The 20,172-nt window shown below is 41.7% G+C and overlaps 15 protein-coding genes across 15 annotated transcripts; 6 read left to right on the forward strand and 9 right to left on the reverse strand.

The window, feature by feature from the left end:
• Positions 1–139: 139 nt before the first annotated feature.
• Positions 140–1,267, reverse strand: PAS_chr1-4_0165 (Class E protein of the vacuolar protein-sorting (Vps) pathway; the record flags this gene model as incomplete). Its single annotated transcript, XM_002490232.1, has 1 exon — positions 140–1,267. The coding sequence occupies one exon, from the start codon at positions 1,265–1,267 to the stop codon at positions 140–142; it is 1,128 nt and encodes a 375-aa protein (XP_002490277.1).
• A 105-nt stretch (positions 1,268–1,372) lies between these two features.
• On the reverse strand, positions 1,373–2,011 carry PAS_chr1-4_0657 (Vacuolar protein sorting protein; the record flags this gene model as incomplete). Its single annotated transcript, XM_002490233.1, is given in 2 exon segments — positions 1,373–1,957; positions 1,976–2,011. The coding sequence occupies 2 exon segments, from the start codon at positions 2,009–2,011 to the stop codon at positions 1,373–1,375; spliced, it is 621 nt and encodes a 206-aa protein (XP_002490278.1).
• A 342-nt stretch (positions 2,012–2,353) lies between these two features.
• Positions 2,354–3,751, reverse strand: PAS_chr1-4_0658 (uncharacterized protein; the record flags this gene model as incomplete). The annotated part of the gene is made up of 1 exon (XM_002490234.1): positions 2,354–3,751. One exon carries the CDS (start codon positions 3,749–3,751, stop codon positions 2,354–2,356), a length of 1,398 nt encoding a protein of 465 aa, XP_002490279.1.
• Positions 3,752–4,259: 508 nt separating this feature from the next.
• On the forward strand, positions 4,260–5,323 carry PAS_chr1-4_0166 (Hypothetical protein; the record flags this gene model as incomplete). Its single annotated transcript, XM_002490235.1, has 3 exons — positions 4,260–4,347; positions 4,431–4,817; positions 5,238–5,323. 3 exons carry the CDS (start codon positions 4,260–4,262, stop codon positions 5,321–5,323), a joined length of 561 nt encoding a protein of 186 aa, XP_002490280.1.
• A 299-nt stretch (positions 5,324–5,622) lies between these two features.
• On the forward strand, positions 5,623–6,543 carry PAS_chr1-4_0167 (uncharacterized protein; the record flags this gene model as incomplete). Its single annotated transcript, XM_002490236.1, has 1 exon — positions 5,623–6,543. One exon carries the CDS (start codon positions 5,623–5,625, stop codon positions 6,541–6,543), a length of 921 nt encoding a protein of 306 aa, XP_002490281.1.
• Positions 6,544–6,688: 145 nt separating this feature from the next.
• Positions 6,689–7,183, forward strand: PAS_chr1-4_0168 (uncharacterized protein; the record flags this gene model as incomplete). Its single annotated transcript, XM_002490237.1, has 1 exon — positions 6,689–7,183. The coding sequence occupies one exon, from the start codon at positions 6,689–6,691 to the stop codon at positions 7,181–7,183; it is 495 nt and encodes a 164-aa protein (XP_002490282.1).
• Positions 7,184–7,224: 41 nt separating this feature from the next.
• PAS_chr1-4_0169 (actin) lies at positions 7,225–8,631 on the reverse strand (the record flags this gene model as incomplete). Its single annotated transcript, XM_002490238.1, has 1 exon — positions 7,225–8,631. The coding sequence occupies one exon, from the start codon at positions 8,629–8,631 to the stop codon at positions 7,225–7,227; it is 1,407 nt and encodes a 468-aa protein (XP_002490283.1).
• Positions 8,632–8,944: 313 nt separating this feature from the next.
• PAS_chr1-4_0170 (Hypothetical protein) lies at positions 8,945–9,532 on the reverse strand (the record flags this gene model as incomplete). The annotated part of the gene is made up of 1 exon (XM_002490239.1): positions 8,945–9,532. The coding sequence occupies one exon, from the start codon at positions 9,530–9,532 to the stop codon at positions 8,945–8,947; it is 588 nt and encodes a 195-aa protein (XP_002490284.1).
• Positions 9,533–9,713: 181 nt separating this feature from the next.
• PAS_chr1-4_0171 (mitochondrial 54S ribosomal protein MRPL51) lies at positions 9,714–10,136 on the forward strand (the record flags this gene model as incomplete). The annotated part of the gene is made up of 1 exon (XM_002490240.1): positions 9,714–10,136. One exon carries the CDS (start codon positions 9,714–9,716, stop codon positions 10,134–10,136), a length of 423 nt encoding a protein of 140 aa, XP_002490285.1.
• A 290-nt stretch (positions 10,137–10,426) lies between these two features.
• Positions 10,427–11,956, forward strand: PAS_chr1-4_0172 (uncharacterized protein; the record flags this gene model as incomplete). Its single annotated transcript, XM_002490241.1, has 1 exon — positions 10,427–11,956. One exon carries the CDS (start codon positions 10,427–10,429, stop codon positions 11,954–11,956), a length of 1,530 nt encoding a protein of 509 aa, XP_002490286.1.
• A 28-nt stretch (positions 11,957–11,984) lies between these two features.
• PAS_chr1-4_0173 (uncharacterized protein) lies at positions 11,985–13,502 on the reverse strand (the record flags this gene model as incomplete). The annotated part of the gene is made up of 1 exon (XM_002490242.1): positions 11,985–13,502. The coding sequence occupies one exon, from the start codon at positions 13,500–13,502 to the stop codon at positions 11,985–11,987; it is 1,518 nt and encodes a 505-aa protein (XP_002490287.1).
• A 148-nt stretch (positions 13,503–13,650) lies between these two features.
• On the reverse strand, positions 13,651–14,163 carry PAS_chr1-4_0659 (uncharacterized protein; the record flags this gene model as incomplete). Its single annotated transcript, XM_002490243.1, has 1 exon — positions 13,651–14,163. One exon carries the CDS (start codon positions 14,161–14,163, stop codon positions 13,651–13,653), a length of 513 nt encoding a protein of 170 aa, XP_002490288.1.
• Positions 14,164–14,409: 246 nt separating this feature from the next.
• PAS_chr1-4_0660 (uncharacterized protein) lies at positions 14,410–16,641 on the reverse strand (the record flags this gene model as incomplete). The annotated part of the gene is made up of 1 exon (XM_002490244.1): positions 14,410–16,641. One exon carries the CDS (start codon positions 16,639–16,641, stop codon positions 14,410–14,412), a length of 2,232 nt encoding a protein of 743 aa, XP_002490289.1.
• A 390-nt stretch (positions 16,642–17,031) lies between these two features.
• Positions 17,032–19,137, forward strand: PAS_chr1-4_0175 (Mitochondrial inner membrane localized ATP-dependent DNA helicase; the record flags this gene model as incomplete). Its single annotated transcript, XM_002490245.1, has 1 exon — positions 17,032–19,137. The coding sequence occupies one exon, from the start codon at positions 17,032–17,034 to the stop codon at positions 19,135–19,137; it is 2,106 nt and encodes a 701-aa protein (XP_002490290.1).
• Positions 19,138–19,148: 11 nt separating this feature from the next.
• PAS_chr1-4_0176 (Hypothetical protein) lies at positions 19,149–19,928 on the reverse strand (the record flags this gene model as incomplete). Its single annotated transcript, XM_002490246.1, has 1 exon — positions 19,149–19,928. The coding sequence occupies one exon, from the start codon at positions 19,926–19,928 to the stop codon at positions 19,149–19,151; it is 780 nt and encodes a 259-aa protein (XP_002490291.1).
• Positions 19,929–20,172: the final 244 nt, after the last annotated feature.

The following is a 20,172-nucleotide window of genomic DNA, read 5'->3' on the forward strand; positions in this document are numbered from 1 at the left end:
TAATGCGTATCAACTATGTAACAGCATGTATGTCGCGCATAGAGAACAAGGATGGCTGGTGAAATCTGAGTGAGATTTCTCCATCGGGAAATAGTACCTGCACTATTATCAACCGCATATAGGTTTAGAGACGGTTTTGTTATGACGATTTGGAACTTTGACTAAACGTTGTAGTGGCGAGTTCTTTCATGCTGATCGGCCTTGCTACAGAGCTAGCAGGGGTATTATGAAACTCTGGGTTCACGTAGGTGGCCTGGTTCTGAAATTCCTTGGATTTAGGATCATCGTCAACAAAAAAGTTGATGGAATTGGACGCAGGTACCTCTTCGAGATCAGATTCCCAATCTGAGTAGTTCGGCTGCCAATTATCCTCATGGAAGGAGTCTTTGCTTAGTTCCATTTGTGTAGCACTTTGTTGATCAGTAGACTTGTCAGATTTTGATATCCCAATGCCGACAAGCCCGGCCCTCTCTTGAGTTGGGGGAGGAGTTTCTATTCCCATTTCTGCTTCCAGTTCTCCAACAAACGAGGTCAGGTCGTCGTCATCGTCGCCATTATCATTATTATCGTTACTATCGTCTTGAAATTCTAGTGGTGTATTTGGTGGTCTTTTTGAAGCAACTTTGGGATGCTCAGCTTTGGACACTAAGATGGACGAAGGCGTGTGCGGAGTAAGGTGCACCTTCGGTATAGAAACCTCTTGCTTCTTCTTATCCACACTTTCGGTTAAAGAAGAGCTGTTTTTGGGTTTGCTTTCCTTCATATGTATATGGACCCTATTTTCCAATGGTTTTGTTGGTTTCAACTTTGTTTCAAGCTTGAAGGGGGTTACTTTTCTTAAAGCGGTATGATTGGCAGTCGCAACATAAGGCCTAGAGCCACTAGCCGGAGAATCCTTTCCCAGTTTCAGCTTTTCAAACTTCGTGAGCAATTTGTCAGGCGCTCTGGACTTATTCATCCGTAGAACCCCGTTGAAACGATCCATCTGGAAGCGCTTTGTGATATCATCGTAAATCAATAAATAATCATGTTGATTAGTCTTTCCAAGGGTTCCTTCAAAAACTAGAGGCTCCTTGCGAACATTGGGATCTGACTCGGCCTTCAGAATATAATTGGACGACTCCTGGACCAACTCCAAGGGATAGTCCATATCAATTGAATCGGGTTTGAAATTGTATCTAACTCCCAAGTTGACAGAATCGTCGCAAAGCAAAGACGAAATGTCTAAATCGTACTCCCCATCCGGAATGTCCAATACTTCACTCATTTGCCAACTTCGGAATAAATGTGCGGCAAGAGCAGTGTGTGACTTTTATGCGATAGATATCGGAATCACTATAATAATTACTCGAAAATGATACTATAAAAAGCTCTAATTACGTAATGCCCTCAACCGTTGTGCCAACTGATCTTCGTCTTCTTCATTAGCCTTATTTTTACCAGGAGATTGCTTTAGGTTTGCCAAACCATCGGAAACACCTGTTTCGTTCAAATTCTGTTTCAATTCTAGGCCCGCTTCGTCGGCTATCTGGCTCATCAAGAGATCCACTTCTTCTTGAGGTTGTTGTGTTACGTTGATATCATTAGTGACATTTTCATAGTAGTTGGCAGATGAGTCCATTTCTTCAAACTGGTTCTCAAATTTGTCCATTACCAGCGATATTCTCTCCAAGTTCATCGTTTGAAGAGCTTTATCCATTCCCCTAATCACCCCAGCCATGCTTCCCGTGACATTTCTCATTGTCACGGCTGTTTGCACTCTAGATGCAACGGCATCAATACGGCCAGCTAGTTTCAAAAGGTTTACTCTCTCGTTTGCCTTTCTAATAGCATTTTGAGCGTACAGTTGTGCAATATCACTATTACCTTGAGTTAGTGCTTTTTTGACCTTGGCTTTTTCGGCTTTTTCTTCCTTTCCTGCCTTCAACGCCTGTTTATTAAGCTGTTTCGATGTGAACTAGATATGTTAGTTAGGTTTCGTAATTGAATCAGGAGTGGTTCCTGAATGCATGCATACCTTTAGTTGAAATAATGATTCTATGTTGTTAGTAATCTCTCATTAATGGGAGATTTTTCGAAAATACAGCATCCATAGTGACACTATTTACTGCCGAAAAAAAGGGCACTTACTTTCTAACCCAGACATTACGAGTTTGGTAGGGGCCTTTGAATCGATGTATTAAGGAAGGCAATATGTTTGGAGATTGAAGATTGAGATTGATAGCGAAAAGAGGTAAATCCTGGGAGGCCGACGGGAAAATATGCGAGCGAAAAATTCCATCGCCTAGCACAATCTACGGTCTACAGTTGCACTAATTATCATCCAGTACGTTTCATCATCTATTAGTCTTAATCACTTCTTTACATAGCCATTTTCAAGCTTTACTCTCTTGGTCTCATTATCAATCACTCCTCCTTCTGAGGGTAACCCCTTCAACTCATTCAAACGTTTGGTCAATAATTGTTCCCTCTGTCTAGCAGCGCTTTCCATAGCTTCCAGCTCTTGGATCCGGGTACGGTACAAATCATTTACCAACTCCAACTCTGATATCCTTGTTCTCAACTCCACAGGGTCATCTGATGTATGGCTACCCGTGGAAGAACGTGAAAGGGAAGATGGGACATTATTTGATTGGGAATGATTGTTAGAGTTATTCATGAGTGGTTTGAGTGAGTTAAACGAAGGGATACTACTTGACTTCTCCATGGCGCTACTGAACGCACTTCCATTACCATTTCCAGTCCCATTTCCACTGGAATTCGTACTGGAATAGGCACTTAAAGAGAACTGTGGTCCAAAAGTAGGAGAATTCAATTTGGAGTTAGCCGAGATGCTGGGGAGGTCTATGGATGGGGTGAATTGTCGTTTCAGGAGGGATGCTGGAGTGGTCGTATTTGATTGAGATTCTTTCAGTTTGGTTTCATCATCGTCTAATTTCATCTTTGGGATTTTCTTATCATTATCGTTGGATTCGTTGGACATCGTCTCCAGGGCACCGGCAGCAGCGTTTACCAACGCCAGGCCGTTATTATTCTTCCCTAAGGAAGATCTTTCTGAGGATGTGGTTGTCAATAATAATGGAGAAGTGACAGCATTCAGGTTCGGGGCGAAATGCGTAGGAGTGCTATTTGGACGACTCATCGGCTGGTACAGAAGTTGAAATTTCATCAAGTTTCCACTATTAGAGGAGGTTGGATTTGGCTGGCAACCAGCATTATCTCTAGGGAGAAGTGGTATTAAACCTGGAGAATTGTTGGCACTAGCGGACTTGGCGATGGTATCTCTATCCTTGTCCTTTTCCTTCTTAATCTTGAAAGCTTTTGAACTGAACTTCTTGTCTTTCAAATCATCCTCTGTGTCGACATTGGAGCTTGTGCTGTTGCTACTGCTGCCACTATTATTATTACTGTTGTTGTTGCTACTACTGTTATTGTTGTTGTTGCTGCCACTATGATTGTGCTTCACTCTGTTTCTGGACTTGATCACATCAGTCTTCAGAGAGATGGGTCTTGGTCTGCCATGGAGTTTCAAGAACAGGCCGCAAGCATTGCAAAGAACTTGTCCCGTCTCATCTCTGCGCCATAAAGGAGTGGTCTGAGTTTTACAATTCCGGCACACGGGAGAGGAGATATTCGTTTTCGAAGTCGACGTTCCATCATTAGTATTCGTTGTGATTGTGGTCTTTGCATTAGGATGGATCGGATCGTGGGCCAGGTCATTAGCAGGCATAGTGTCTACAGTGTCCATCATCTTTTCTTGGGTCGTTCGATGCTCCAGCTTGTTGGAAAGAGATAAGGTTGGAAAAAATTTTCCTTTTGACAATTTACACTGAAAAATCGAGAAAAGTGAGATAACAGCGAGATGAAAGTTTTATCGTTATCACTTTGATAAGTTTGATAAGACATGATAGGGAAGGCAGGCCGCGGTGATGGCGAAGCCGTAGAGGAGTGTAAACGGAATTCTACCTACAATTGGCATCGAGCGAGAGATGCTGAGAGGCTACAGTGGGGACTTGGAAGGAAAGCGGCAGTTGAATGGGGAAATTTTTCCAATTTTTACTTGCCTGGGGTGGGTCAAAAAGTAGGTTGCTTATCTGCGGGCGTGTTTTTCTATTTTNTTTTGTTGGTTCGCCCATCAAAGAATCGCCCTTCCCCGTCGCTGATGATTTAGCTGTGACGAGATGTACCGAAATACGTGCGTATCTTTCAGAACATGTCTGGTGACTTAATAAGAGCGGGTAACGGGAGATGGAGATTTGATGCACGGACAATTTCACATTATGTCAGCAATATTACTAAGAGCTTATGAATCAGGAACCACGCAGGTGGTGTGGTCGAATTATCGGAGTAGGGCATCAGATCTATTAAAAGACTGATCATTACTTGTGTGAAATTCTCTGACCCAATTGGTAAACTGAGGTCTGACTGAGCTGACATGACTAAACCCGAATTTTATGGGAACATTGTCTCCTATGACGTTCATACTTACTATAACCAGAATGTCAGTGAAGAGAAGGAATTTGCTTATCAATTGAGAGAAAAGGTAAAAGAGGAATTCAAGGACGAGATTGAAGCTGGTGATATCAGAGTTCATAAGTTTTGGGAGACACCAATTGGGCCTCACCCAATTTGTATGTGGGAGATTGATTTTAAGAAGCCTGAATTATTTGCAGGTATCGTCTCTTTTTATCAAGTCAACCATGGAAATCTAAGTGTTCTGATTCATCCAAGAAGTGACAAAGGTGATTTAGTGGACCATACGAAGCATGCTCTGTGGTTGGGACACAAGCAGCGACTTATTACTAGCGTTTTCCGAAGTAAGTAGGTTGGTAGTAATGTTGACACAGATTTATCCGAGCATAATTGGTGATTAGGTAACTACACTCTTCTAGAGACTCTTTCCACTGCCGATCAATGGTGTTGGTATTCAAATTATCTGACCCTAGTTGTGATGCCCCAGGACAAAACAACTTAAACTTTCTATACTACTACTTACAAAACTAAAAACGTAATGGTCCCTTGGCCCAGTTGGTCAAGGCATCGTGCTAATAACGCGGGGATCAGCAGTTCGATCCTGCTAGGGACCATACTTTTTGCAACTAGTTTTTCCCTTCCTACCTAATACCTCCTTATTCAACAGCAATACACCACAGACTTGGCGCCAAATTCACGTCACTCGTTAGTCGCTAACAATAGAATATGCATCTAAAAATTCCCTATATTCCATATAAAGTTAGGGTCCAAGAGCTCAATAGCAATCAATTGCAGCACTCTCCAGCAACATGAACTGCACCGCCAGAGCAGAGCAGGAGCAACCTTCTAGAGCGACAGAAAAACAAAAAATCTGAGTTATCACTGCCTGGCACATCCCAGGGCATCGATCATCCGCGTCCAAAAATACATATTCCACGTTCTGTGCATCTCTAGCTTTGGTCACACAGCCACCAATAAGAGCTCAGCCCTGTGTATTTTCATGATCCTATGCATCAAGTCCAGAAACCAGCCCTGCAGATGAAAAATTCGCGAACTAAAAATAGGTTGATGATCTCGATGTATTCACTATTAAAGGAAACGTAGATCCGCTTAATATATCAGCAACTTCAACGTCTCATATTAATCAAGATGGGTTGCTTTAGATTTTGTCTGGTCATAATACCAGCCTTACTGTCGGTTGTCGCATGTTTATTTGCAATTTTCTCCTGTATCGGATCAACCAAAAATAACGAGTTTTTGACGTCTATTTACCTTTTGGAAATTGATGCCTCCAATATATCAATTTCGGCTCTGATCCCTGCTGCCGCCAATATAGACATCTCTCCTCAACAATTGGGTTTGTCAGATGTCTACACTCTTGGTATGTGGGGATACTGCGAGGGTACAGCTTCCTCTGATGCTCAAACTGACAGAGATGAAATTCTTGGTCTGGACAATGTTGATTTCACCGCTTGTTCAAGTCCAAAGGCAATGTACGTTTTTGATCCCGAAAGTTTCATACAGGATGTGCTGAATACCTCGGCATCACTAAATCAAGTGAACTCATACCTGGACATTCTTGGAGTAGACAACGTTGACATCTCTCTTCCTCAGGATTTGGTCGACTACGAGGACACAATAAGAGCAGTATCCAAGATGATCTTTATTTGCACCATAATCGGTATTGTGCTTACATTCATACAGGTTCTCTTCTCCATTGGAGCTTTCTTCAGCAAGGGATGGTCTTGTGCCACCACTGTTGTAAGTATATTGTCCTTCGTAAGTCTTATCATTGGTGCTGGTGGTGCGACTGGGATGTACCGAATTGTGCAAACTATTTTCAATGATAACCTCGGTGAGTATGGAGTCAGAGCAGGTCTTTCTAGAAACTTTTTGGTCTTCTACTGGCTTGCGGTTGCATTAAACCTGATAGCCTTAGTATTTTGGATCTTTTCAATCTGCTGTGGATCTACTAGGAAGCGTAGTAGGTCGTACACCGATTCCGCAGAGAAGCAGCCGATGATGGTCTATCAACCGTATGAACAGGCTCCACAGCACGTATACAAATAGGGAATATCATAGAAACAAGTATTCAAACGATGAAATTATGTAAGATGATTGATTATCAGATGATGTTACGATCGTCCGATGCGTAGAATGCGAAACCCTTTTTCTTAGATCTCAATTCCGATACTTCCTACCACATAAACCCACAATGTCCATCTTCCTTACTACTGCTCCCTACCATTTATTGACCTACTCCTTCTCATTCGGAGCCACGGTCTTTCATTCTTACGTTTCGTCTCCCGTTGCGTTCAAAGTTTTGCCAAAGGACCAATTTGGAAAGCTTCAGAACCGTTTGTTCCCCAGCTATTTTCTGGGACAGGCGATCTCACCAGTTATTATTGGACTAACTGCCCCATTTGCCCTGTCCACAGCTGCTTTGGTGACCTTGGGACTATCCTCTTTGGGTGGTTTGGCCAATTACTTCTGGTTGTTGCCATGGACCCACAATGTGAAGTCCAAGAGGTTATCCTTACAGCAAACCTTAGGTGAAGGCTTCGAAGAGAATGAAGATTACAAAAAGCTCACCAAAGAATTTGGTAGAAGCCACGGATTGTCTTTACTCTTCAATTTGGTTACCGCTATCGGATTGGCCTCTTATGGTGTGATTCTGTCTGGAAAACTGCTAAAGAATTTGCCCAAATAGGCCTAAAGTTGTATTTTTGTACATAGTTTTATTAACTTGTTTCATCTAAACCGGTCCATGATCAGCTTTTTGGCGCCAACCTCGTCATATTCATTCTCACTAACCCAAAGTTGGTGGAATGTTCCCAAGCTGGATAAAATTGACCCTCCAATCCAGGCGGAACATGTTCTTTCAATGACGTTTGCGCTGCTATGAATGCGTACCTTCAATCCTGGGTTCATCGCCGTAAGTTCTTGGTTTAGACGTTCTGCAACACCCGGAATCAGGGATGTTGCTCCTGTGAGGATTATGTTGTTGGCTAACTGTGGCTTCAAGTCTACGTCTAGGTGGTTTAGAGCCTGATTTACCAAAGAAGTCAAACCACGGGGCTTATCATCCGTAGGTTCATCTTTAGAGCGCCGTCCGCTGGACGAATCTGTTTTCTTAGATCTTCTAAGAGGCACGTATTCTCTGGAAGTAATTGTGTCTTCATTGATGATTTTTCCAGTTTCAACTGAAAATCCTTCAACTACGATATTGGGGCCAGATTCGCCTGTGTATGGCTCTGACGGATTGAACAGCGAGTTCGCCAACCTCACACGTTCGTATTTTGTAAATGGGACGTTTAATCCATTTGGAAACTCAAAGTAACGAGTATCCTCCTCAGTTTCCTGCTCCTTCAGTTTTTCCGTCTCACTATCCGGTAGAGCCTGCAATAGAGTCTCTTTCATCTCGCGTAGTATTCGCAATTTATGGAAGTTTTCAAAGGATTCAGATATATCAAAGTCGTACTTGCGTTCTTCGAACTTTGCCTCATCTGGGAAATAAGTGGGAACCTTACTCTTCACTTTGTAAACAGGCACTACCTCAACACCTTTGTGATTCAAAAGCTGTCTCAGTTGTTGACTAAGAAAGGCACCGGCGTAATGAGTTCCCAAAACTTGTTTTCTTAAGGAGATTCCATCCAAGATAGGTGTTATGGTAACGAGATCATGCCCCAAATCAACCACCAAACAGTTAGGCCTTCCGTGTGCAAATGAAACACACGTTGGATTCTTGATCAAGAAGGTGGCAACAAACTTGTTTTCTTTGAGTAGCTGTTTCAACAGAGCCGTTTTCTTTTCGTATTCATTTTGAGTCGATTCTATCACCAGGATGGGTTGCTCAGAGGGCTTCAACTTCAATACATCAAACATATAGTTATATTGCTTAACAGCGCCTTCAAAGTCATCTATAATCCCATCTTTCATGATCTTTTTAATTTCATAATCAGGCCTTGGTATTAACATGGAGTTTTCTTCAAATATGAACTTCTCGGAGCCATCTTTTGTTTGATGTCCATAGTAAGAGGGAAGATTCAAAATGGGGCAGTCCAATGATCCATAGCCTATTTTAGTTCTATAGGAGGAAGCATCCAGAACAACGGCATTGATTTCGTCAGCTCCGTAGACCTGTGGTGCTGTTGCCATTATTTGGTTAGGTCGGTGGATGAGAAGGACAAAAAACTGTCGCGTTTGATCCTATAAGGACTCCACCAGAAGCCTCGAAGCAGGGATTGGAAGGAAAATAGGGGATCCACAAGATGAGATAATTCAACCGTTAAATCTAAGAGAATATCATGTGGCTGATACAACTGTCACTTGGCGGCTACTTAGTCGTTCTAGGGAGTGATTTACGTGGGTATCAGTCATATTAAGAACGACTCTCACTCTTACATGAAGCTTCAGTTTTCAACTCTGCAACTTAACCCTATTGCCTGTCTATTTACAAATAAATAAGTCCTCATAAGTTAGGAGGAAGAATAAGTCCTGCTATTTGGGTCACTCCCCTTTCAGTAGCAAGAAGATCGTAGTTTAATGCTGAATTCTTCGTATCGCTGACTTCATACTGGATACCCAGTTTATTGAGATATTCCTTATTGTTTTGGTGCAGCATTCTTGGTTTCCCTCCCATTCCAATAACAACTAGCTCTGGTTTTGGATATATTATAGAAAATACCTTTAGGATGCTTTCATCCAAGTCCATGATGAATTTGTTGTGAATCTCGTATCTGTCAGTTAGATCTATCTGATAGACTTCGTTGTTTAAAAGAAGAGCTCCGACTATTCTCTTATCCTTGGTTGGAGATTTGATCAGTGTCAAATTGGTAAATATTATACTATCTTTGGATATCATTTCAATGTTGTTTGATGGCTTATCTGATAATCCAAGTATGTCGAAATTGGCCAGATTCTTCCCTAAATTCTGAGGTTTGAACGATTTGGCTTCCCCCATATGAAGTAATGAGGAGGAAGTGTGAAAGCTTCTTCCTAGCAAGGGTCTACCGAGCAAACTCACAGCCCTGACCATGAGGTTATTTGGCATGTTCATTTATCCTGTGTTCGCCTAGGGGGAAAAATAGCTTTGCTTTAGATATCCAGTGCCGCGAAGCCTCCTTTCAGAATCTCCCTCTAGGCCAGTAACCCTCGAACAAACTTTCCAGGCGAAATTAGACCAAAAAACTTCGTTTACTCGTTCAAACATTCCTCTCTCCCTAAATCATACCACTGGAATGCCAATCAGAGCTATACCAAAGGTTTCTATTGCAAGAAACGGTGTTGGTATCTTTGTTCTTCCATGCAAAAGAATCGAGCTGCAATACTGTAACTGGGGTGGTTCCTCACAAGGAATGCGAGACTTCATCTCCAATAGACTTTCGAAATTTGCCTCTTCACACCCACAAATAGAGTTTAATGTGATTAAGAAGAGAGGCCATCCTGTGGTGAAGGGTCATTATTCTGAGAATAACAATATAAAGCCAATCTGTGTCCGTAATTTGAATGTCGACAATGTCGAAAATGCGCTGAAAAAAGTGATCAACTCTTCAGGCCGCAAATTGAAGAACCCAAAGCAAAACGTAGAGTCGTTGAACGAAAGTGTAAGAGGAATATGGTCCCCCTTCCACGTGCACAAAGACCACAGACACAATGTTTGAAAAGTTTACTTTAAGAAATGAATGTAATGTAAATAGTAATAAATTGTGCTGCAATCTTGTCACCAGCCAAGAATAGGTAGTTTTACTACAACTTACGGTATATGAGCCGATAGGTATTAACAATATGGCCTTTATTCCCCTCTATCAACGCTAACTCCTTGCCCTTTTTCCTTCTCCTAGTTTCCTCTCTCACCACCTCATCCTCTCAGATAGTTCGACAATTCGCGGTTCACGTAGAGGCCAATAAAACCTTCCAAAAAACCACACCCAGGATTCCCTCTTAGGTAAACATGTTGCGTACAATTGGAACCAAAGCTTCCGGAATCACCTTCAGGGGTGTTAGATTCCAGTCCACCAACCCAACTGTGAAAAAGTCAAAACCTTTGAGAAAGTTCTTGTTCCGATTGGGTCTTTTGACTGGTGTGTTTTATGCCGGAGGTGTCGCTGTGTCGTTGAAAAACGATATTGTTCAGGATGCTTTCATAGAACATGTCCCGCTGGGTGAGGCTCTGTTGGACTTCACCGAATATTACGTGAATCATCCAGAGGAGCTATCTTTCAGTAGCACCAAGCAAAAGCTTCAGAACTTCGATAAGACTGTTTTGATCCCAAAGCGAGGTGTTCAGTCTGCTAAAGTAGAAGATGTAGAACACATCAAAAATGTCACCAGGGGATCTGCTGACGAGTCAGTCAGTCTTAGCAAGACTATTTACAGCAATCTTAACTTGCCTTCTATTGATTTGGAATTCAAAGACGAAGTTTTGCAATCTAGTGTTGAACACTTGAACCATCTAATTGATACTATCAGAACTCAAGTTAACACTGTTGATCTATTACCCCAAGTTGAGCAATTAAAGAGTTCTATCAAGGAATTGGGCTCAAAGTATAACTCCTTTGTGACCGACCGAAACACTGCTGTGGAAGAGGCACTAGCAAAACTGGACGATGAACTGAAGACAAAATATCAGAATAAAGAGTTGGCACTTACTGACAAGTACATTTCTGATCTTCAAGAGACAAAAAGACAGATCGAGCTCAAGCATGACCAAATTTTGGCCAAAGAGCTTGACACTGCTCAGCGCCGTATTCTCTTGGAAGCCGAAAACATTATAGTACAGGCTAGAATTAATACCCTTTCGGAGTTCGAGTCGATCATTAGTGATAAAATTGACAACGAGAGAAATGGCAAGCTTAAAAACTTGGATGCACTGGCTAAAAGAGTAGAGGAGCTAGAGAATGTACAGATCAAGCTTTTCGACAACATATCAAATGCCGAGAAGTTAACCAATTTGAAGAAAACAGTTTCCAAAATCAACCGCCTGCTAATTTCATCCAACGATGGCGTTGATGCAAAGACATTAATCAACGAGGTGAACAAGTTTAAGACTTATAGCAAGGACCTCAATAACGAGTTAATCAGCTCTGTTTTGTTGAACTTACCTAATGATAAAGCTCTATCCAATGGAGTGTTATCTCAGGCGCAGCTGCTTGCCAGGTGGGATCTTTTGACACCGGAGTTGAGATCTGCTTCCTTGCTTCCTCCTAATGCCGGTATTCTTGGCCATTTATCCTCCAAGCTGTTTAGTTTCTTTCTGTTGGGCAAATCTGGCACCCCAACCTCTGGAAATGACATCGAATCCGTCATTTCCAGAGTGCATGATAATTTGTTAAAAAACAGATTAGATGACGCTTTGGAAGAAGTTAGTAGTCTCAAAGGCTGGTCTAGAAAGCTCTCTGAAGATTGGATTGTGGAAGCTAGAAAGAAGCTAGAGTTGCAGGTACTAGTTGGTGTCCTGGAAAACGAAGTAAGTTTGTTGTAGGTCATTATGTGGACAATATATACTATTATCAAGTTACTTTTAAATGCTGATTTTTCAGCCCTTCATGTATAATTTCAACTAACGCTGCCTCTCTTTTCTTCATGCTATTGGATAGGTTGATGAATTGTAGCCTCTCACGAACAATGCATTTAGGATCAGTCAATTGGAACAAATGAGACAAATCTTCGATGCTGTTACTCAGAAAGCTTTGATTCGTTTCCACAATGTACACGTAGTTGTTAACCTCACAATAATACAGCAAAGCATAAGACCACTTTAACACTTTCCTGGACTTAATCAGCAGCTTCATAGCTGTGCGGTAAAACTGGCAATCTATCCAAGAAATACCCAGGTCTTGCTGCATTTCTTGTACTCTGGATTCTATACTCCGAAAGAGATCATTATCTTGATGAGCCGAGAGCTCATGCGAGATATAAAATTTGTAATAATGCAAATATCGTTTTAAGGATTGTTTGGTGGTTTGCTGTTTCTGATGCATCTCTTTTATTGCGGAAGCATCGTATCTAGAGCAATTGTAATACGCAGTACCATGCAGGGGCCAATCTTGTAGACATATCCAGCAAAATTGGTAGGCACATTTCTTGCACGTCATGTGGTTACAACCTCCGTTTTTCTCTATTACAGCATCGCATTTGGGACACTGCTTGGTGTTGATATCGATCCAATTGGCTGTTTCTGAATCATCTTTAGATTTCCTTATCCAGTTCTTGGCAATGTTGCATGGGATAGGATCATGATCTTCGTAGGAACAGGCAAAACAAAATGAATGGCTATACGGACAGGTAACGATGGGGAGGTTATGGGAATCAAGGTATTCCTTGAGAGTTCCAATTTCGTAAGTGCTGAACCCATCAAACTGAACAATACCTGTGCAGTCGGGAGCTGGACACCATTTTAGCTTTGGATTTGACTCTACGTAATTTTTGGCTATGTTCGAAATCATGATGTCGTAGAGAGGTTTGTGATCTTTCCCAGGAAAGTTGGAATCTAAAGCCTTCAGATCTTGTAGACTCACGGAGATGGAGCAACTGGGTTCCATGCAAAGTACCAAGCTGTCCTGTTGCCGCAACTTATCACTTAGATATCGGGTATAACACTTGACGCAATACTCATGGGAGCATTGTTCCAAATGAAACATCTGATCAACTTGCTCACAACAGATTGCACAAATTCTGGATAAGGAATGCAAAGGCAGAGAGTGCCTTAGCTTGCTACTCAAGGCAAGCCCTTTGGAAACTTTTATTTCATCTCCCAAAGATAGGAAATCATCTAACACTTTATCCTCTCTCCAGTCATAATGTTGTAGCAACACCAAACATTCGTCTCTTGTCATTCCGATGAATGCTGCAACATGATCAGCCTTTTCAACGATAGAAATCCACAGTACATCCGAGGTTAGGGACTTGAAGAGGAATTCGATTTCAGAGTCTTGGGAAGTGATGTGCAGGTCCTGCAGATCAAATTCAAGGTCGTCCTCCGAAAGATCTAGTTCCTCTTCAGAGTCATAGTAGTCTGAGGTGGCCATCAAGAGATAATTAGAAATATTAGACTTCGACTGAAATATGACTAAGAATCTCAGAAGTGACAGATTGATAAAGCTCTCTGCACAAGCGATGTCAGATGTTACCGAAAAATCAAATGTCGTATCTTTTACTATGAAGGTCCTGAATAATCTATAGAGCTTCCAAAACCGCATCAGCACCACTGACAGTCACGCCTGAGCTTGTTTCAACACCAAAATAAGAAACAACACCGTCCTTGACAACGACGGCATATCTGGCACCACGAATCCCAAAAGAAGCAGGTACCTCGCTCTTTAGATAGCCCAACTCTTTCGACAGAGCGGCCAAGGGGTCATTTGCAAAGATGATCTCGTCTTTGGCACCTAAGGCTTTACCCCAAGCAGCATTGGCAAAAGGAGTGTCAGTGGTAATAACGACCACATCGTCTACGCCTTTCTTTTTGAATTCGTCGATTTTCTCAATGAAAACAGGAATGTGATTAGCCGTACAAGTAGGGGTAAATGCACCTGGGGCAGAAACAATTACTACGGTCCTACCTGGCAATTTCTTCGATAAGTCGTATGGGATTGGAATAGCACAAGCTAAGACTCCAGAATTTTCAGGAGTCCATGGAATATACGTTAATGCCACATCCGTTGGGAATTTGTCACCTACTTGAACCATTTTAGTATTTTAATCAAAACTCGTAATCAATTGACTGCACTGTACTGGAAACGAGGAAGTCATCGGAGTAACTGTAGTATTTATATGCAAGGCTGCTCTGCCACACGATTAGTAATTTGCAGGCGGTTTTTCTCGAATTTCATCATCCAGACCCGTGAAATGATCTAATGAAGGTCGAAGACCCAGAACTTAGTGAATTTGATACCGAGGTTAAGCTTGAAATCTTCCTTCCGTTCTCGAGTCATTCTAAAGCCCCTCTAAACGGTCAATTGCCGATTTGATCTTCATTCCTATACGGGTACTCAGCTCGTAGTCATCGCTGTAGTCTTCTGCCTGTTTCAACCACTTTCGACTTTGAGCCAGCCCACCGGTACTTTCCCTCTTCCAAACAAAGAGGGCCTTTTCGTAGAGGGAAGCGGGGTATAGCCATGGATCATGATGCAGTTTAAGCAGTTTCCCATCCGATCCAGTAATATTGCCAATGACAACGTCTAACAATTTCTCACCTTCATTTATTCGACCCAATCTCCTCAGTGTAATGCTTTGCAAGGTATATCTAATCATAGATTCTTCTTTAGATTCCGGAAGAGTTCTTCCGAGATTGGAAGAAAACGGCGAATTGTTCTTGGCTGAATATCCCAGCATTTTCAGGGCTAATTCCAAATGCTCTGGAGGCATTCTATTGTAACCATTCCAAAAGTAATTGAGTTCATGAATTAAAGAAGTACCAACAGAGTCAACACTACTGGTTCCATATTTGGCAGAAGCCTCTTTAATACCTTTAACCTTCCTAATCAAAAATCTATCAAAGGGCATAGTCTTTGCCATAAACTTCCTTCTTCCAACAAGTTCTGGAGCTTCTAATAAATACTTGCTAGCCTGTTCTTTGTACCACTCCTGTTTCGAAGGATTAACTTGATCTTTACCATTTTTGGGTATGTTTTTGGTCTCACACATACGATAAGCTTCCAAGTAGCATGCTCCCGCAAAATAATAGTAAAGTCCATGAGACCAAGCATTTATGTCCACTAGTTTGATAAAATCTTTTGCAGCTCGTTCATATCGATGAAGAAAACAAAGGATCATCGCTCTGTCAAAAATCAATAATGCTTCAACCTGTTTCATTTCTATCTTCTTATCCAAAGCATCCATAAGATCAACCGCTTCTTCCAATCGACCAGCGGAAGCCAGCATTCTGCCTTCCTGTAGTAGCCATAAACCACTATTGGGGAATAGAGCCCTTGCTTTCAACAACGCGGTAGAAAGCTTTTTTCCTGGATGTAATAGTGTGGGTTGGCCTGCTCCTATTGCTGCCCTAGTTTCCGTGTTCATTTTTCGTAAGCTTAAGGATCGACCAACATTGGGACTCTCTGGGGTATCAACCTTCTCGGTAAGAGTAGGGACGTCAAAATCAACATCTGTAAACTGGAAAGGACCATCGTAGAAAACTAACAATGCTAATAATCCAATACCACCATGAATGTTTCTTTGATCACTGGCCTTCCATAACATTTTTAACCCCATTTCCCTTGATCCTTTGAATCCAACTACTGATAAAACTTTGCCAATAGTTGGAGGAACCAAAGATAGTACCACTTGTAGGATTCCAAAGCATAGGTTAACACCAGAATGAATGAACTCATCAATTACTGAATGATCGTGATTCTGCTGCGTCTGTTCACGGTCTAACTCAGGCGTGGTGTTACCGGATTCCTTATACCCTAAATCGTTTCGAAGTCTCTCTTTGGCAGGGGAGTTTCCGATGTGAGAGCCTTCAATGCGCTTAAGTTTCATGTTGTAGATCTTTTCGTATCTCTTAATGAGCTTCTCGTCTTTCTTTTGCTGAGGGTTCAATGGGAGATGAACTTCAGCGAAGCCGGAAGCTGTGGTTTTCTCGGAAGGAGCAGAACTCAGACTCGAAGTGGATCCATTGGCACTTGCAGAAAGGTAGACCAGATCCTGTTCAATAGAAACACCAGTTAGCTTTTCAGTACTGCGAGTAATTTCATCCAAAGTGTGATAAGCTCGGCGCAGTTTGTAGAGGGCTTTAACACTTTCAATAGCGCTTTCACTAAGCAGCATTAAGAGCGCATTCAAAAGATTTGCTTCAGCATATGTCACGGCATACTCTGTTCCTGGTGGATAGATAGAGCTTGTCTTCAGGTTCCACTTTTCATTGTTCTGTTTCTCTTTCCAACACATTGACTCTGCCTCAATCAAAGTCTCGTTAGCCTTTTTCATAGTTTCCGGTTCAAAACCTAGCGTAGCCTCTAAAAATTGGATCACCCCCAGGGCTAGTTTCTGGATGGCAATTTCCTTATGGTTCGACAGCAAGTCGATCCCGATTGAAGTCCTATCATCCAACACGTAATCCATGGCCTTGAGTGCAGTCTCAAAATTGTATGCCTCATGCATCAGTTTATCGGCAGCCTCATCGTCACTTAGAGTGGCTTGCCTTTGAAATGGCAATCTGAACATACTGGAGAACTGATCAATTACCGTATAGAGAAGGCAATAAAGGGGAACGATGTATTCTTAGATGGTTGAGAGATTAAATCATGGAGATAAGTATGCGATCGCGGGTCAGATTATTCGATTTAAGCTTTCAAAAGAATAATCGGCCGAAAGAGCAGTAGGCCTAGCAGATCAGCCTTAGCAACACATATTCGGGGCAATCCATGTAGCCAAAAACCAATAGAGCTAGTAACGTACTGTTTATTGTTTTGTGAATACATTTTTTCAAGGCAATTGCTCTCAGTTCTGAACCTCAATATTATGGATGTTGAATGTCGGCAACTGTCACCTCAAAAAAAGCGCTCCATAATAATCACGTCTTGTTAAGAGGGCCCTTCTTCTCAAACACGAAGCATGGAAAATGAAGATAGTACCGATTCGTTAGAGTTGAAAATAACAGACGATCAGTTTAGATCCATTACTTACTCACATGAACCCCTAACGGCACTAAAGATCGTAGCTGGGCCTGGATGCGGTAAGACTCACACATTAATTGCTCGCATAGTCCACCTGTTGAACAGTGAGGTGGATCCATGCCAAATTCTTGTCCTATCGCTCACCAATAGGGCAGTTTTGTCTCTAAGGTCACGATTGATTGATTTAGTGGGCACTGAGCTAGCACAGCAGGTAAATATACAGACATTTCATTCCTTTGCTATGAATGTGCTAAATGATCTGATACCCAATCAGTACGAGTTGCTGGGATTTGGAGGAACACAGATGATAAGCAAATTGGTCAATGTTCCATTTTTAAAGAGAAAAGATCAGATCACAAAGCTTTTAGAGCAGCAAATGATCAACAGGATGTCTAGTTCCCAGAAAACCTCCTCCACTTCCTCCTCCAACTTGAAAGTACAACAGTTAGTTAAGTTCTTACACAACACTAATGTGTTAACTTCATCATCTATCATAAGTCAATGTACATTACTATTACGTGAAAACTCTCAAAAACTCAATCATCGGGTGTTAATAGTCGATGAATTTCAGGATATGTACCCTGAATTAGTTCAATTGGTGGCCGTTTTAGCTTCTGATTGTCATCTCACAGTTGCCGGTGATCCAGATCAGAGTATTTATTCGTTTTTAGGATCAACACCTTATGTGCTGAACGGGCTAGACAAAATATTACCACACAACTATAGTAAGATTGAAACCATTAATTTGACTGCCACTTTCAGAATGTCTCTTCCCATAATCGAATCATCACAGCTATTCTCCATGTTCAAAAAACCGCTTACACCTGTAGAGTCTCCTGCTCCGAATTATCTGCCTAAACCTACAAAGAAATATTTTACAGACATTGCTCAGGAAGTTGATTTCATTTTGGAAGAAATATCTCGGTTAGTCCATCAGTGCGGAGGAGTTTTGAAACCTTCCGATTTTGCTATCCTTTCTTTCAAAAATGATGATATAAATTATGCCCAAAGTGTATTTGAGAAGCAAGGTATCAAGACCCAGAAACTGGGGTCTTCTCCTGAATGGACTAACAATGAGCTTTACCATTTTATCAATTTTCTCAGAGTAATCAATGATCCTGGCGCAGATTACCCCTTGATTTCCTGCCTATCTATCATTCCAGGTGTGGGCCATGTATCTCTGAGCTCCTTAGTCCTCAAAGCAATGTCTTCAGGTTCGCCAATATTTCATCTCCTAAAAGGAGTCAGACCAGTGATTGACAGCTTTGTTGAGGATTTGAACACTGTTAGAGATCGATTTTTTCAATATTTTGATGACCCGGACGAAATTTTCAAGATAACCTTAGAGTTTGCATCTAAGTACGGTCTTCTTCAGGCTATCAAATCCAACCCCAATTGGTCACAAAAACCTGACAGCTTTTATTTTAAACAACTTGAAAGTATAAGGGTTGGCTTTCATATGGCAAGTAAACTCCGGTCACCGAATGAAACACTGGTACAGTATTTCATCGCCCATTTTGCTGATGAAATTGTGCAACCCACAGAAGATGCTATCAATTTCAGTACAATACATGGGGCGAAAGGATTAGAGTTCCCCGTCGTATTTCTGCTGGGTGCAACTCAGGTTTCCACGTTCAGATCTGAAGAAACCAAGAGACTGATCTATGTCGCACTCACGCGAGCAAAGCAGCTGTTATACTGGAATAAATACCTATACCATGAAGATGCGTCTGAAGAATATAAATTTCAGAATGTATTTACAGATTCAATTCCATCGTGTTCCTATGAATATGTCAAGTACCTTTCAAAAATCACTCGTCGTACTCCTCCCAGCCTCAACGATTATCATCAGGGGATAATGACCTGGAAAACCACCAAAAAGAAACCACAACTATTGCTAGAGACGCCTTCCAAATCAAAAGGACAAAATGGCGAAACACATCCAATTTTATACCCGAATAGTGTTGCTTTACCTTTTATGAAACTCGGAACTAGATGTTACCATAGTGCAGTCTCTGGACTTTTACGCCGAGTCATTAAATAGGTTTCTCTACATTACGTTTTTGTCCTTTTTTGATTCTTGACCCCACCTTGGTCATCTTCTCTTTTCCTGATGTTGTTGTGATCCTTTTGGCTAACCTTTCGTGATATTGGCTGTGTTGTCTGCAGAAAGCCTACCGACAGAGGTTCATACCTTGGCATTGCAGATAGCCAGGGGACTTTCGGTGGCTCAATATTTTCCATGAGTGTGCTCAATAAGTCGTTCTCCTCAAATTTCCTGGGAAACCCTAAAATTGTTGTGTTTGGAACGTTCAGTGCTTCAGATAATTGTGCTACAGAGCCTTTGGGAAGGGCTACCAGCTTTATCTCATCATCGGTACTTGATGCCATGAGACAAAGACTTGGAAAATGCTGAGTTAAAATATCTGGTTTGATGTCATCCTTGCAGACAAAAACATAGGAAATGTCCCTCACTGTCTTTCTATTCAGTTGAATTTTCTTACAGTTATCAAAGGAGAGTTTACGTTCTTTTTTTCCCTTTTGCACTTTATACTCCAAACTTTTGGTGGTGGAGTTGAATCCAATAGTCATTTTATCCACTACACTCGGCTTGTGAATGGTTGCTTCCAGATTCTTGCCGCTCAACTTGTTATACTTACTGACTGATCGCAAAATTTGAATCAAGATGTCAGTAATCCCTTTTAAAGTATCTTGACCCACTTCTGGCCATGCTGTCTGTGTGAATGGATTGTCGAGAAGTGGCTTGAGTACTTGTCTTCTCTGTTGTTCGATATTTGCCACCGAGGATCGAATCCTGCCATTTTTGGTAGCCATCTGCAATTATGACGAGAAGGGACAGTGGGGGAGGTTTGCACTCTGGTTTGTAGGATGCAAAGGTGAAGATAGAAGTTTGGATAAGATACTTTACTCTAAAATTCGTCACGTGATCTGAAGATTTCTTTAATCTTCCACGCCCATCTGTCACAACATATGTCTTGTGGTAGCCTTTGTCGCCCTACAATTCTTCAGGGTACAAAAAGACGAGATGCTCTTCTCCCAGATATTGACCCTTGTTGTC

Source organism: Komagataella phaffii, chromosome 1 (genome assembly GCF_000027005.1).
Source record: "Komagataella phaffii GS115 chromosome 1, complete sequence".
NCBI classification, from domain to species: Eukaryota; Fungi; Ascomycota; class Pichiomycetes; order Pichiales; family Pichiaceae; genus Komagataella; species Komagataella phaffii.